This window comes from Wasmannia auropunctata, unplaced genomic scaffold (assembly GCF_000956235.1).
Source record: "Wasmannia auropunctata unplaced genomic scaffold, wasmannia.A_1.0 LD334829.1, whole genome shotgun sequence".
NCBI lineage: Eukaryota > Metazoa > Arthropoda > Insecta > Hymenoptera > Formicidae > Wasmannia > Wasmannia auropunctata.
Window position 1 is genome coordinate 27,810 of NW_012028061.1, and position 14,939 is coordinate 42,748.

General features: G+C 33.2%; 3 protein-coding genes and 1 long non-coding RNA gene across 4 annotated transcripts in view; 2 read left to right on the plus strand and 2 right to left on the minus strand.

Annotated features, from left to right (window-relative positions):
• The first annotated feature begins 37 nt into the window (after positions 1-37).
• LOC105457982 lies at positions 38-5,551 on the plus strand. Its single transcript, XM_011702985.1, has 8 exons — positions 38-1,190; positions 2,911-3,071; positions 3,225-3,383; positions 3,544-3,681; positions 3,794-3,948; positions 4,016-4,133; positions 4,270-4,382; positions 4,509-5,551. Exons 1-8 carry the CDS (start codon positions 1,042-1,044, stop codon positions 5,325-5,327), a joined length of 1,812 nt encoding a protein of 603 aa, XP_011701287.1. The 5' UTR covers positions 38-1,041; the 3' UTR covers positions 5,328-5,551.
• A 3,677-nt stretch (positions 5,552-9,228) lies between these two features.
• LOC105457983 (protein odr-4 homolog) lies at positions 9,229-11,938 on the minus strand. Its single transcript, XM_011702986.1, has 8 exons — positions 11,710-11,938; positions 11,278-11,457; positions 10,734-10,939; positions 10,474-10,645; positions 10,229-10,405; positions 9,938-10,151; positions 9,659-9,841; positions 9,229-9,570 (listed from the first exon to the last, which is right to left on the minus strand). The coding sequence occupies exons 1-8, from the start codon at positions 11,803-11,805 to the stop codon at positions 9,410-9,412; spliced, it is 1,389 nt and encodes a 462-aa protein (XP_011701288.1). The 5' UTR covers positions 11,806-11,938; the 3' UTR covers positions 9,229-9,409.
• Positions 11,939-12,895: 957 nt separating this feature from the next.
• LOC105457985 overlaps positions 12,896-14,939 on the plus strand; it is a 9,368-nt gene continuing 7,324 nt past the window's right edge. Inside the window, exons 1-3 of the mRNA XM_011702988.1 lie at positions 12,896-13,377; positions 13,470-13,623; positions 13,712-13,944. Coding sequence (XP_011701290.1) covers positions 13,300-13,377; positions 13,470-13,623; positions 13,712-13,944 — 465 coding nt within the window. The 5' untranslated portion in view covers positions 12,896-13,299. The remainder of the gene's footprint in view (positions 13,378-13,469; positions 13,624-13,711; positions 13,945-14,939) is intronic.
• Positions 13,386-14,939, minus strand: part of LOC105457984 — a 2,692-nt gene continuing 1,138 nt past the window's right edge. The window contains exons 2-3 of the long non-coding RNA XR_975470.1: positions 13,578-13,738; positions 13,386-13,491 (exon numbers count right to left, since the gene is read on the minus strand). This is a non-coding gene — a long non-coding RNA (uncharacterized LOC105457984). The remainder of the gene's footprint in view (positions 13,492-13,577; positions 13,739-14,939) is intronic.

Below are 14,939 nucleotides of genomic sequence, written 5' to 3' on the forward strand. Positions count from 1 at the left end.
GCGAGGTCGCACGGGGTCGCTGCGCGCGTTTTTCACGAGCCGAGCGAGAGGCGAGAGGACGGAGAGGCCCGAGAGGAGGCGAGCACGTCGCTGGACTCGCTGATCGCTATACTATACGTCGCGTGCGGCGTACATACTTTACGATTCGTGTGTGTGTCTCTCTCTGTAAATAGCGAGTAAATAATGCGCGTTGTTGTCGTCGGCCGGGGACTCGTCGCGACCGCAACAACGGCGATAGGAACGACGACGGTTTGACGGCAGAGGGAAGAATGCGAGAAGGTTTTTGGACTCCTCGGTCGCGTCCGCAAACTTCACGAACGTACGGCCTGCGACAGTGCTCCTCGCGTACTACCCCGTGAGTGGCCTCGCTGACCTAATTTCGACGAGCAAAAGCCCTTCTTTCGGCAGCCGCGACCCTTTCGTCCGATCCTTTGTTTTGTCGGTGGTCTTTTGAGACGCACGACGACGACGACGACGACAACGACGACAACGACCTCGACGTCGCGCGAGCGACAGCCGGAGTTTCGTGACACAGAGTTTCGCCACGAATTTGCACGTGGAAGCCCGTTCGCAATGTCGATTTCTCCGCGAGGAGCACCGTTGGACTTGTCAACTTTAAAAAAATCAATTTGAGCTCAGAAAAATTAGGTTAAGTCAACGAACGCGCGAGCGGGGAAGGGGCAGGGAGGGAAGGGGACTTATCCCGATCCTCGTGGCGTGAGTGCGGCGCCGACCTCTTATTGTCAGGTGAAGCGCGCGAGCTCAACAGGCGACAGACCTTGCGGGAGAAGTTGGTGATTATACATTATACATGGATGCTGCCGTCAGCAGCGTCCGCAGCTTCCGCATTCTCACTTCTCGGGGACCACACGGCGACGCGGGCAAGATGAGATATGCCTGTACGAATTCTCGTGCGGGAACACGATCGAAGGGACACGATCGCGCGTTTGTGATAAATCGCCAGCAGCCCGCCGTCGCTGAGATCCGTGCGCTCATATATGGCAGTACGTGAGGGAGATCCGGAGCCGTCCTGGAGCAAAGATGCCTCATATTACGCGAAAATGGGAACTGTTCCCGGGCAGGAATCGCTTTTGCTGCGACGGCAGAGTGATGATGGCACCGCAGACTGGAGTGTTCTATGTCACCGTGTGCCTCATCGTCGGAACAAGTGGATTGTTCTTCGGTTTTGAGTGAGCAATGTATTTCATCGCATTTGTCCTTCAAAAGTTGAACCTCAGTGTAAAGTAGAATAATCTATTTGCTTCAGCTTACACACCGAGACGGGACTTGGTTTATAATTTTACATGCATTAACTACATGCATCCATCCATCCCTTAAACCTATACCAGGCTGTACATTTTAAATTGAGGATTATGAATTGGAGAGAATTTGTAGAATCAATCAATTAGAATGAAAAGGATTAAAATTAAAATTACCTCTGATTGATCAAATTAATAACTTTAATTTGCAAGCCTCAATCTCCAATGCCTAGTCTGATATGGGCCTTATAATTATTTGACTAGATAAAATCTAACATCTAAAGCACAAATGTCACATACATTTTATCGTACATGTATTATTTCTTTAAATTGAAGAAATTAAGGTTTCCATGAATAAATCATAAATTGTGCCTATGCGAGCCAACACAGATGGCGCATGTAATAATTTTTATTGTTACAATATCCAGCCACACACAAACTGCTTGCCACATTTTTGTCGGTCTTAAATGTATTATTTCTCTTCTTTTTTCCATCCTACCTAACACAGTCTTTAATGTTTCACTTATCCCTATTTATATATAAATATTATATATAAATATTTATATATAAATTCACTTATTTCTATTTATATTTTTACTTATTACTACTTGTATGTTACTAATTCTAATTCTTGTACAAAATCCCACATATTTTATTCTTTCTTCTTACATTCTTTACTTTTAAGCTAGTTTTCCTTATTTTTTGTCTGTATTTATGCCCTCCTTTTTCAACTTCTTTTTGACTGAATCTTAGTTATAATTGCAATCTCAGTATCTAGCAAATCATGTACTATAATCAACATTAGATTCTTTGTAAGATTAAGATGATATTTATATCTGATCTTATATTTAAGACTGTTTTAAGTCTGGTCTTAGATGATTTTAAGATTCCGCCCAATCAATGAAACGATTGTATAGCATTTCGAGATTATGTTCGAAATAATCTTAAATACAAGATTGGACTATGAATATCATCTTTAATCTATTAGTACATTGCATGCCTCATTGTTAGAGCAATTAGATTGTTGTTCGATTCGGAGTAAGCGTTGCATACATTGTGTTACATTGACGTCAGGGACAAACCTCAGTGGAGTTAGATAGACTTTAGCTTTATTTAACTCTGTTAAGATTTATCCTATATAAATTTAGATAAATTATATAACTCATTATATTAATCATTATAATCAAATTCATTATAACAATTATATAACTAAATTATATAAATTATATAACTATTTAGATAAATTATATATATTATATATCCTATACAATCCCAGACAAACTATAAGAATGATATTCTTATAGTTTGAGCTTATATTTTAAGATCACCTTAAAATTCCAGCAAATGAAACAATTGTAGAGCGGATTCCTATGCAAGACAATATTACAGTATAAGATCAGACTGTAAATACGTTCTTCTTATGTTCGTTTCTACCAATGTAGATTAATCTCCATTAAATTTTCTCTTTATCTTTTTTTAATTCTTAGAACTAGAAAAAAATTTGTTTAAGTAAGTTAAATCAAGATTAAAGTTAATCTAGTTACTCTATATTGATAGAAACGGATATTAGTCTACTAGCAGGAAAATTAGCATGCTTTTATATACAATCGAATGGAATTTCAGGACAATGATTTTCTTTTTCTTTTTTCAGTTGTCCGTATCTGGCACTACATGTTACACCAGCAATACCAGTAATAGGAGCTTTATTATTTATATTTGTAATGTCTGCTTTATTCCGCACAAGCTTCAGTGATCCTGGAGTAATTCCAAGAGCGACACCTGACGAAGCAGCTTACATCGAAAAACAAATCGGTACGATTTTGGAGTATTTATAGTCATTACATCGTTTTTATTTAGCTTTATTTTAAAAGATTAATAATATTTGAATTTAGATAATCTCTAATGTTTATATTGTAAAAATTTAAAATGTTGAATTGAAATACTTTTTTTTATACGGAATTGTAGAAGTACCGAACAATGGTAACTCCAAGACGTACAGACCTCCTCCGAGGACGAAAGAGGTCTTGATTAGAGGACAACCAGTAAAACTGAAATATTGCTTTACATGCAAGATATTTAGGCCACCAAGAGCCTCTCACTGTAGTTTATGTGACAATTGTGTCGGTATGTATATCTGTTGTTTAATCAAAATTAGATATGAGGTATTTGTTCTCTCTTTCTTGTTCATATTATCAGATACTTGTTAGGGTTAATCTCGAATACGATACTAAAATAATCACACACAGATATTAGGCGAGGGTTTTAAAGATAGCTATTCTTTCAGAGAGATTCGATCATCACTGTCCATGGGTCGGCAATTGTGTGGGCAGAAGAAATTATAGATATTTTTATGCTTTTATAGTGTCCCTCGCATTTCTTTGCGTTTTTATATTTATATGTGCAGTCACGCATATTATTATGCGTAAGTAATCTTGATTTTTAGATCATTATAAATGAATAAACACAAATATAATTTACGATAAAATTAGAAACGTAACGTTTTATGTCTGTTTACACACTTGTTATGATTTTAGTTACGAAAGATAATAAGCCGTTTTTAGAAGCTGTAAAATTATCCCCGAGTAGTGTTATCGTGGGAGTCGTATGTTTCTTCTCCGTTTGGAGTATCTTGGGCCTCGCTGGCTTTCATACGTATTTAACTAGCAGTAATCAAACGACTAACGAAGATGTAAGTACGTCAAAATCGTGTATAAATTATGTCGGCAATTTTCATTTAACCGCTACTGCTGCCGTAGATTAAAGGGTCGTTCACGAATAGAAGAGGGCAGGACAATTTTAATCCTTACAGTCAAGGAAACATTTGTGGAAATTTTTTTTACGTATTATGCGGCCCAGCTCCACCTAGTTTAATTGGTAAGATCTTTTTCGTAGCCGCTGTAATGTATGCAGAATGTCCATACAAATATATGCAAGTCATAGAATACGGCTGAGAATATGACGTCACTCTTTAATTCTGTATTGAATTCATTCTCGGATGATATCGTTTCAGATCGAAGAGGAATAGTTACACCTGAATACCGCGCAGAACAGGAACGAGTGGGTGATGATAATGTAATTATTAACAATAAGACGTATGGTACTGCCAAAATTGTGCAGCCTCAGGTAATTCTAACGTGTTTATTAGCCTACCTTGATAACGCAAAAATAACATAAAAATAGTAGATATCGTTCAAATAAATAAGCGATGTACAATAGTATACATGTTTTGTTTTTTCATATTTTCAACAGTCGAACGGTACGACGGTTCAAACGAGCCCCAGCACGGATCTCACGGGCTCGATGAACAACTTGATCAGCGGTCAACATTCTCCAAGAATAGAGTCAATAAACGGTGAGTTGACCCTCTTGAGACATCCTACACGTTGTCCCGAGGACCTACCGAAATATCCGCGCCAGTACATAAACGATACTTACGTGCCGCCGCCGTACCCACCGGCGCAACATTGCTCTCAGGATTCTGTGAAACATATTATATATACCGAGGTAGATCGGTTGAATCCAGACTTTCAGAAGTATCCGTGTAGATGCGAGGACAGTTTGCACAAGTATCCCCATAGGTGTAGAGAGGAGTATCATAGGTGCTCGGATAATAATCTTATATACGACCAGTGCATAGGGGAACAGAAATACGGCATTGATCTTCAGAAGTATCCTCAAAGATACTCCGAGGATCCCTTACGTTATAAGATAAGTGAGAAGAACGGTTACACCGATCTGCAAAAGTTTCCCCAGTGTTATTCCGAGGATCCATTACGGCTCTCACAGTCGCCGCATATGCTTAAGTACAACAATTTGAGATGTACCGAGCACAGCTTAAAATATCCGATAACGAAGAACATTCTGCCGGCGCGTATATTAGGCACGGGTGGCATACCGATTATCGGGCAGACCGCGATTGGCCTTGTGGTCAACAGATTCGGTTCCGGGCCACTAACTAATAATTTATCGTATGCGGACAATTCGTTATGTCCGAGCGATAGTACGGAGGAGGATCTCTTGAATCGTCGTTTCATTATGAGTTCACTGAGTGATAATGAGGACATTTAACGTCTATTATCAACCGGGAACGCGTTTTTGAATTATAAAATTCATTTATAGTAGAAAAAGAGAACAATAAAATAATTATTACACATTCTTATACTAAAGAAATCTTGGACTTGTTAGAAAGCTTTAACAGTTAGAATCGTAATTCGTCCTATTCTTAAGAAAAAAATCTTTCACATGAGAAAGTGTACTGATTTGTATGTGTGTATATGTATATATATATATATATATATATTATATACATATACGTATAAATGGTTATATGATTGTTCTTGATTCCTTTAATTGGGAATTTAAAAAAAATTATATATATACAAATGCCGAGAAGTTGAATTTAATTGTTGAATAAAAAGAGATCTATTTATTTTTTGAAAGTACCGTTTTGCATTACGCATAGATATTTATTTAAAAAATATGTATATCACAGTTATGATGGTATATAAGTGAGTTAAAAGTACGATATTAATTAGATTTACTTGATGTAACTCAATATGATATTCTTTTTAATTTTATACATCCCTTATTATATGAACAAATACTATACATTAAACTTTAAATCCATTATTGCTTCTAAATCTATTATTGGCTGCGTTCAGAGAGCGCGCTATTGCGTTGTTGCGTTATGTCTTTGTTTTACGTTTAATGAACGTCTCTAAAACTAAAATGACAATAGTCGATAGCACTCTTTGAACACAGCCATTGAATATTTACGATTAAAACAATTCGTACTTTTTTCATGAATTTTGTTAATTACGCAAGTTTTCTTTATTGCTATTATAAAAATGAAAGTGCATAATGCAAAGACATGTTTTTTTTTTATAAGGTTTAAATTTAAATTTAGAAGTAAATGTATTTGTATATATATTTATCTAAGTTTCTTAGTAATTAATATAGTTTGGATTTAATTCAATTGTATTTCTCTGTTGTTTAAAATTACGTCCTGTTATCGAGGGCTCAGAGCGTACTACTCGGTAAGTTCATTTCATACATTTTGATCGTCGTTGAGTGTATGTTTTAATATACGAATGATCTGATTATCTTTCACTAGCATTAATAAATCACTATACACGTGACATATTTCTTTTACATTTTATGAAACTAATTCTGGAGCAATATATTGCAGGGTTTATGGTTTGTGACTAATTGGTTTATAATTTGGTTTTATATTATATATAACATATATATAATATAAGATCTTATATAATATCTGTAAATAAGTTAGTATATATGCGAAAATGCATTGAACTTTTTGTTTCTGTTTGAGAAAAAATTTTTGATTCAATATAACATTTAATTTTTCGATGTGCGTATGCTCTCTTTACAAATTTACAAAATTCGGTAAGATACCTTGTAATACCAAAGAATGTGACAAATGTGGTTTGACATATCCTTTTTTTGTCTTCACGTATAAATGGAAGCAGTGTCAAAAAAATTTTTTGCAATGCTATGTTTAAGATGTTGACTTTACAGAATGTAGGAATGCGTACTGAGGATTAGTGCATTATTTATTTAAATGGGTAATTGAAATTATGATTAGAGCTTGCATCGCTGATACATTGTGTGTGAGAAAATACAAGGCCAACGCTGCACCTTTCTGATAATAAATAATTGTACGATATAATTTTGTTTTCTTTTCTGTCGATACTAAGGAGGTTCCATAACAGCTTGTTTCCCCCCTCACGATTTAATAGCAATTATTTATATTTTTAATGCTGTACGTGCACTCTTTTTGTTTAAAATTGTCCATGCTGTCAAAAGGGGATGACTTATCTAGTATTACGAATTTTGTTTCTAGGTAGTACCACAAACAGTATAAGTCAACTTGTTACCAACGAAATGCCGCTAGCATCTCTCAATATAGCACCAATTGATATCGACGAAATTGCACCGCTGCCTTCTCGTCAGAGAATCGTGGCCTCTTCCGCTTTGGATACATCTTCCATACCAACAGTAACCGTAACGACCCCTTTGTCTGCGTCCAGACTTAGACTACTGCAAGACACGACTATGATAGAGTCTGCTTTAGACTTGGATTCATTGGAAGATGCGAGCGTCGGTAGAGGAAGCCAGTCAGGGCTTATAAAAATGGGTGTAATATAAAAGTTACAAGAGATTATTAACGATCGATTTCTGTCTGATTTCGATGAATAGTGCAATTTTTTAATATTACGTATTGAAATAGGGAATACAATTTGTTTGCATCTTCATCGACTAAGAATTCACACACGATATGATAATTAAATATATCCGTTAATTATCATTAATTGCGGGGATATATATTTACGTTGTTATACTTTTTCTTGGAAGAAAAAGTGATTTCGAGAAATTTTAAAAAGTAGAAAATTAAGTCACAAATAAAATGTAGGTCGAAATTTACATGCTATGATTAAAGTACAAATATGATTATTTTGATAATTAAATTTGTATAATTGCATGATTAAATTGCAATAATGTATATTTAAATCAATTTTGTATAACTAGTATTTATTATAATTATATCATGTTTACGTTGAACTGTAATAATCGTATGCCAGAAAAGGCGTTGATTCATATATTCCATTTTTCCAAATATTTCTGCGATTAAATATAGAATTGTCATTAGAACCTTACCTAGAAATTTTTAAAAATTTTAAAAAATTTGTTGAAAAATATTATTAATGCTTTAATTTATTATTTATATTAAATTATTCACAATTCTATAAAAGAAAAATATAAAAAAAATTGCTCGAACGAAGATATTATAGTGATAAAAAAAGTCATATGCTACTTAATTTTGTTTATGTAAATTTATATGTATAAGTTTATGTCACATATAAGATTTATTTTTTCAATTTATGGCATCTCCAATTATTAGAAATATATACACTTTGCATTATTTCATATGTATATATACGATATTACGGAAATCAATGATTTTACTACAATAGATTAAAAAACTGATAGCTACGTGTGTAACTATATTTCTAGCACCTGTGTCGTGCTTGTACTCAATGAGGAAAAAGAATCAAAGTTGTATTAGAACGGAGTGAAAATTTTTGAACAGGGTATGAAAGTGAAAGAAAGAAAGAGACGCGTTGCTTTCAGTATGAGTAAAAAATATTTATTGTAGAAAAATGTAAGAACTACGATATTTTTTCTGTTGCGTTTTTCAACGTTCTTAGAGATATTGTCTTTTTAAAGGAATATGTCGTGTACAGTGTAAAAAGTTTTGTAAATAAAATTTTCATACACGTTAGCATAGAGAATTTTACAGAATATTTACAAAATTTATTAAACCAATGCAGTTGATAGCAGGCATTTAAACATTAGGATTATCACTGCCTAATTTATTAACAAATTTTGTATCAAAATTGCATGTTATTACCTAATTTGGCACTATCATGCGATATATATTATTCATATGAGTAATATTGAAGACTACATTAAAACAACAGAGCAGAATTGTCATACTGATGTTATAAGGGGATTGCCATTACAAAGACTAAAAATTTTAAGATTACTACTATTCTTTTGTATATATAAAAGTACATGTATATGATATGGTATATGTATATATTATGTAGATGTTACAATAAAATCCATATATAATATAAAGCAAGTTAAAAATATTTGTATTATTTTATTTTCCTCAAAATATATTAATAAAAAAGAATAACATAAATGTATGCAAAAGATAAACAAACCATACATTATTTTCATTTCACGCTCAAAGTTTTGTCATATCTGAATACACACACATACGTAATAAAGTAAAATTTTATTTAAATTCTCACAATTACATTTTCAAATACTTTTATATCTAATATATATTTTATACACACACGCACGCACGACGTACGCATGCGCGCGTTCGTGTGTATGTGAAAATTCTATTTTATAAGAATAAAGAATTGATTAAAGGTAATTTGTATTGCACGCAAACTTTCAAAATGTGTATATTAAATAATTTAAAATTTTACATCGAAATTTACACGATTTCAAAATACATATTATATATTTTTTTTAAACATTGTATGTTACATAACATATGAACAAACTGTGCTGTATTTCATGCGTTCACTGTGAATAAAATACGTATGTATATATTAAATCATGAATTGGTGCACGAAGACGGCTATCAACAATATAATAAACGCAACACTTAAGCCGGTAAGGTAAATGGTCATTTGACGATTTCTATTCATATCAGCATTATTGTCCAACGGTTTGGTATTGACGTCGCTTTGGCAGTAGAATTCTATAGGATCTGGCGTTAACATATTCAATTACAATTAAATAAAACATGCGACTTCGAATTGCTATTATGCGATGATACTTTACATCTTTCTACTTACCAGCTTGCAGCTCGATCTCCTTTTGAACCTGACTTTCTTGCACTTCGAGATCTAGAAGTTCCTGCAATGACAATAACGCCTCTTGCGGCCCTTCGCCGGGAAACAGATAATCCGATAACGTAACTTTATTTTCCGGTAACGCTATCAACACCCGTCTCGGTGGTTCGTGCAGCGTGATATTTTCTGAAAATACAAATTGCAAGGGTGATATTTATGCAGAACATAAATATAAAAAAAATTTTATTATTTTATATCGCATATCTCGCATTCGCGATTTACCTTCGGGAGAACCATTTTCTTCCTCTATCAGACTATCCCAGTGCATTTCCAGTCTGCTTGCCAGAGATCTCACTATATCTTCTTTCACAGCCATATTGGCCTCTGCAATACTGGCTCTATGATGTACAAATGTTCTACTGACTAACTGTCCAATTAATCGTATCGATGCGCTGCATGACGTTGTTCTTATATTCATATCACTGTTATTTTGTAACTAATAAAATAAAATTTCAATTAAATTAATTCCTTAATATCTCTTCTTATAAACATTAAATAAATTTTCATACTCACACAGGGAATGTATAGGCTAACTTGAAGTGAATTATTGTTATCGTTTGTCTTTTTACATTCTTTGCTATTCTTCTTTTTCTTGCCAAGTATTTCCAATGTGTCATCCGAAGATCTGACTTCTCCCTCAATAACGACGAGCGAAGAATCGATTAAATCTGCTACGTTTGTCAAAATATTCTGCAAAATTTAACATCTTTAATGCGGCATTCTAAAAATAATAATTGTTCATTCGTTTTCTTTTAAACCTGTAATTGTTTTTTGAGGGTTTCAGGATCCTTGTCTGCAGCGATAAGATACAATCTGTCAAAATCTACCAGAGCTTCAAGTTGATGCCATTTGGTTGCTTTTTCTTGGAATTTCCAATCGGCTGGTTTTAACATACTGTCCTTAGCAATGTCTATAGATTTGCAAATATATCTGAAGGTAAAGGACTCTAATTACTAAAACATAATCAGGATACAGCACACAATTTAAATTTCTGTCTGACAAACTCAGGGGAGCATACTTTTGTGTGACACTGTTGAAACTTAATATAAGCTTCTCATCCTGATTATTTCCACAGAGATACTTATTATTCCACGATAAAGTTTTGTGAATTGCACCAAGAACCGACTTAAGCTTTTGTACATTGCTAGTATTGTCTAAAGTATCCTCAGGTCCAACAATAAATATGCCAAGTACCCACATTCCACCAGGCAACATTCTTGTAACCTGTAAATGAAACAAAACATGGCCATATAATCATCTTTATATAATACACTAGGTTGCTCGTCAATAATTTCTCTTTTTTCTTCGTTTATTTATATATTTAGATATATCTATTTAATTACTTGTCGGAATGTTTATATATTATATGACAGATATAAATTAAATTTTATAATTATTTTTGTAAATAAAAAGTTATTGACATATCGTATTGACAAATAATTCTAAACATGTAACATTTAAATTCTTTTGTTTTTACTTGTTTGTCTATAATAATTAAATTATTCATAAAAATAAGGAATTGAATTGTATTTCATAATTGTGCCAAGAAGACTGTGACATACATGTTTAGCATGATCAGCGACCCAGCTCATAGGTATATCTCTAACAGATCTGATATATGTATTTGTTGTATCCTGTTCTGCAGGCGCTGCGGAACTAATTAACGTTTCTTCCACAACATTTTTCGTGAGAGGAGGTGGTGTCTTCGCTAAGTGAACAATGTAATCCTTTTGCCCAGCACTCTGGTATCAAACAGAAGATAGTCAAACAATGTTATACATACAACTTAAGACTAAGTTTTAAAATATTTTGCCATAAGATCTAACGATTAAAGAGAAAAAATATATATGTAACAGTTGCTGCTTGAGTTGTTAAATTATGGTAACTTAAAAATATATTAATATCACAAAATTGCATTTCCACTTGTTTATCGCATATGTTAAAAACGAGAGTGTTAATATATGACCGCGAGAGGAAGCTAGAGGAAATCACACCTGTCCTAAAATCAGTCCTATCACGTATCCATCCGGCTTCGTTAAAGATGCTAAATACGTGCGAAGGTGTTCCTCAGCATAAATTGTCCGTCCCATTCTTTCCGCGTGGCGTTCTTCACTTACCTGCACTCACCTCTCACAGCCAACAACTGACAACACTGAACACTCCTCAATTTCTCAAATCTGATAGAATCGTGACAATTCGCGCGCGGAGCACTGTTCACCTCGCGGTTCTTCCTCGATGAGTTTCGGAACGCATTTGCGACAAACTTTCCTAAATTGTTACATACGCGTACTGAAACTCATATTAGAAAAGCGCTCCATTTTTATTTTAATTTGCAACTGTTTGGAAGTTTTCGCTGAGATAAAACGTTTGTTCTACATCTAAAAATATATAATTTAATCAGCACGAAAAAAATTTTTAACAATTACAGTATTTGGAGTAATTGAACTCGATGATTGCCAATTTAATATTTTGTCATAAAATATGCCAAAATAAAATATTTCATAAATTATTGATTTTTTTTGTAGCTCTATGTCTTCAATATACTTTTATATGCAGAATAACTAGAAGAATTACATTATGTAAAAAAATCATAATTTTATTTAAAAAAATTGTAATGATAAACTTTCTCCAAGTTTCAATTTTTTTCGAAAATTTATTTTATCATTTATTATAATTTTATGCCTCTTCAAACTATACAAAACTTTTGTTTGAAATAATTTTTTGTAAAAGGCATAAGAAAAAATATTTAGGGAGAGGTATAGAGAAATGAGTCCACCCTGTAATATTTCGTAATCTAGCTTGAGCAGAAAATCTTATTTATTCTTTAGTGCAAGCAAAAATCACGATTTTAATAAAAATAGAGTGAAAAAAATTTACAGCTGACATGCAATAAATCAATCGTTATTTCACTTTCTGTTTAACATTTATTACAAAACTTTCGGACACTAAGACTATTATATTCTTTGATTAAGATTTTTGGATTTAAAAAGTAAATTGGATGTAAATAAAAAAAAAACATTGAACGATCTCCGCCTGCTCCCTAAATCGCCCGAAATGCATATCTCTCTTTCTGATTGGTTGGTCCAGTGGAAAATCTCCAAGTACCAGTCACTGTGAGTGGCTGCGGTCAATCGCAACGTGGTCAAACGGCACGCTCCTGTTGCGCTCAAAATAAACATTCCGCTAAACGCGACCACTCCTGACGCCGGACGTAGCAGCCAGCAGACGCGTACGGCGTAGCTGGTCCGTACATTCATAATCGTCTGTGACAAACCGATGGTAATCTCGATTACTGTTCACATTAACGTTCATTACTATTGACCGAATAGAATAAATATGATAAAGGTTACAATAAAGGCAAAAAGTGAGACGCAAGCGTAGCCTGCATTTCAGTTCATTGCCATTACACAGATAAATGTACACGTTTAATGAAAAATTTATTTTAAATAAAAATCGGATCAAACATATATATATAGATATATATATATATATAGTCGAAATACTACTCGTTAACCACACAGCACGATACATTGCATGTAGCGTTTCAAAAAGTGGTGAATATTTTTCTTAAATAAGAGAGGATAATGTACAGTGTTTCTCTTCTCTTGCTTGTTCTGAGTGTACAAACAGATGGATTATATTCACTCGGTGATCGGTGCAATGTGAGTTATGCAATAAACTTCGCAAAAATAACATATTCTATGTATTAATTATATATCTGTAACCATCGTGTGTATCTTACTTTGTTTTTCAGTACAAATTTAAACAGAAATATCCTGAGGACAAAAATAATTACAGCACAGTTGGATATAATTCTTCAGTTGGATTTATTGATTATTGTACCGAGGAAGATGTTCCTTACGTTATGACTTTTGATGTGTGGTTGGATGATACGAGTGACGGAGATGGTATGTCACTTTCAAGTGGAGTAATTAACTTCCAGAACGATTACGTCCAATTGTATTCCATTAATTGTATTTTTGCCTTTTATCTAAGATTCCTTAAAGATTGGATTCACATCTCCTAAAAGAGAATGCAAGTATGGAGTAACCTTGTTAGTTAATCCTTCAATCAAGGATGAGAGAGAATGTAAGGAGTATAACTTTGACAAAGCAGATGACATTAAATCAAAGATACATACCGCAGAGAGGAATATGTGTATTTTTAAGAACACTAATCAGTCAACATTTGCAAGATATAAGTCGACAGTATTACCGCACGAGTACGAGGTAATAAATAATATTGATTCATTATGATGAAATGGTTATACAGAGTTGCCAAATTATATATTGTGCACTACTAGTTATATACATGCATATATATACATTAAACAATTTATTTCAAATAATAAGTTATAAGAGAAACTAAAAAGATTAAATTTAAGAGTTCTTAACGATTAAAAATCAGCAATAAATGAAAGAGGTCAAAAGAGTCAAACGGGTTATTATGTTCTTTTTATTGAATAAACAAATATTAATACAGATGTTTCGACCGATTAGATCGTTCTTAGTGTGAAACTTAGTGTACATAAAGAAAATAAATCCCAAAATAAAATTTAAATTGAATGTAATGTCAAACAGAATCTTAGGTTTTTGTGAACGGTATTTAAAAAAAGATAAAATTAATTGCGTCAAAAGTAAAAATAATTTCATAATGTACAAATAAAATGTTTTTTTTTTTCAAGAGCATTTGACTTTGGACTTTTGTATATCAGAGCATTCTTGATATTTAAAATTAAACCGCAAATTTAAACAGGATAAATAAGAGTCACTTGTAACTTCTCTTCGGACCATTTCCAATGATCATTGTCTACAATGTGATACATTGTCTTACATTAAAAAAATAGGTTCTCGGACTCTGATTGATATTGTAATCTCTATAAAGTATCACTCAATGGTTGCAAGACCAAGTGATATAGTAAACATTCCAAAGGGAGTCGAAAATTGCATAGAGAACGCGGATCATCATAAATGATAATAATGATTTGAATCATCTTGCATTCTCTCATTTTATCATAATAATCATAAAATTATAAATTTATATAAATTAAATGAGCATAAATAGAATTGAAATAGTTAAAAGACAGTCAAATTAACGGACAGCAGGGTTGGGTAAGTTAATATATTTTTTTAACTAAGTTAAGTTAAAGTTAACAGTCTAAAAATTTAACTTATTGTTAGTTAAGATACAAGTTAGTCCATAATAGATCGGAAGAGCACACGTC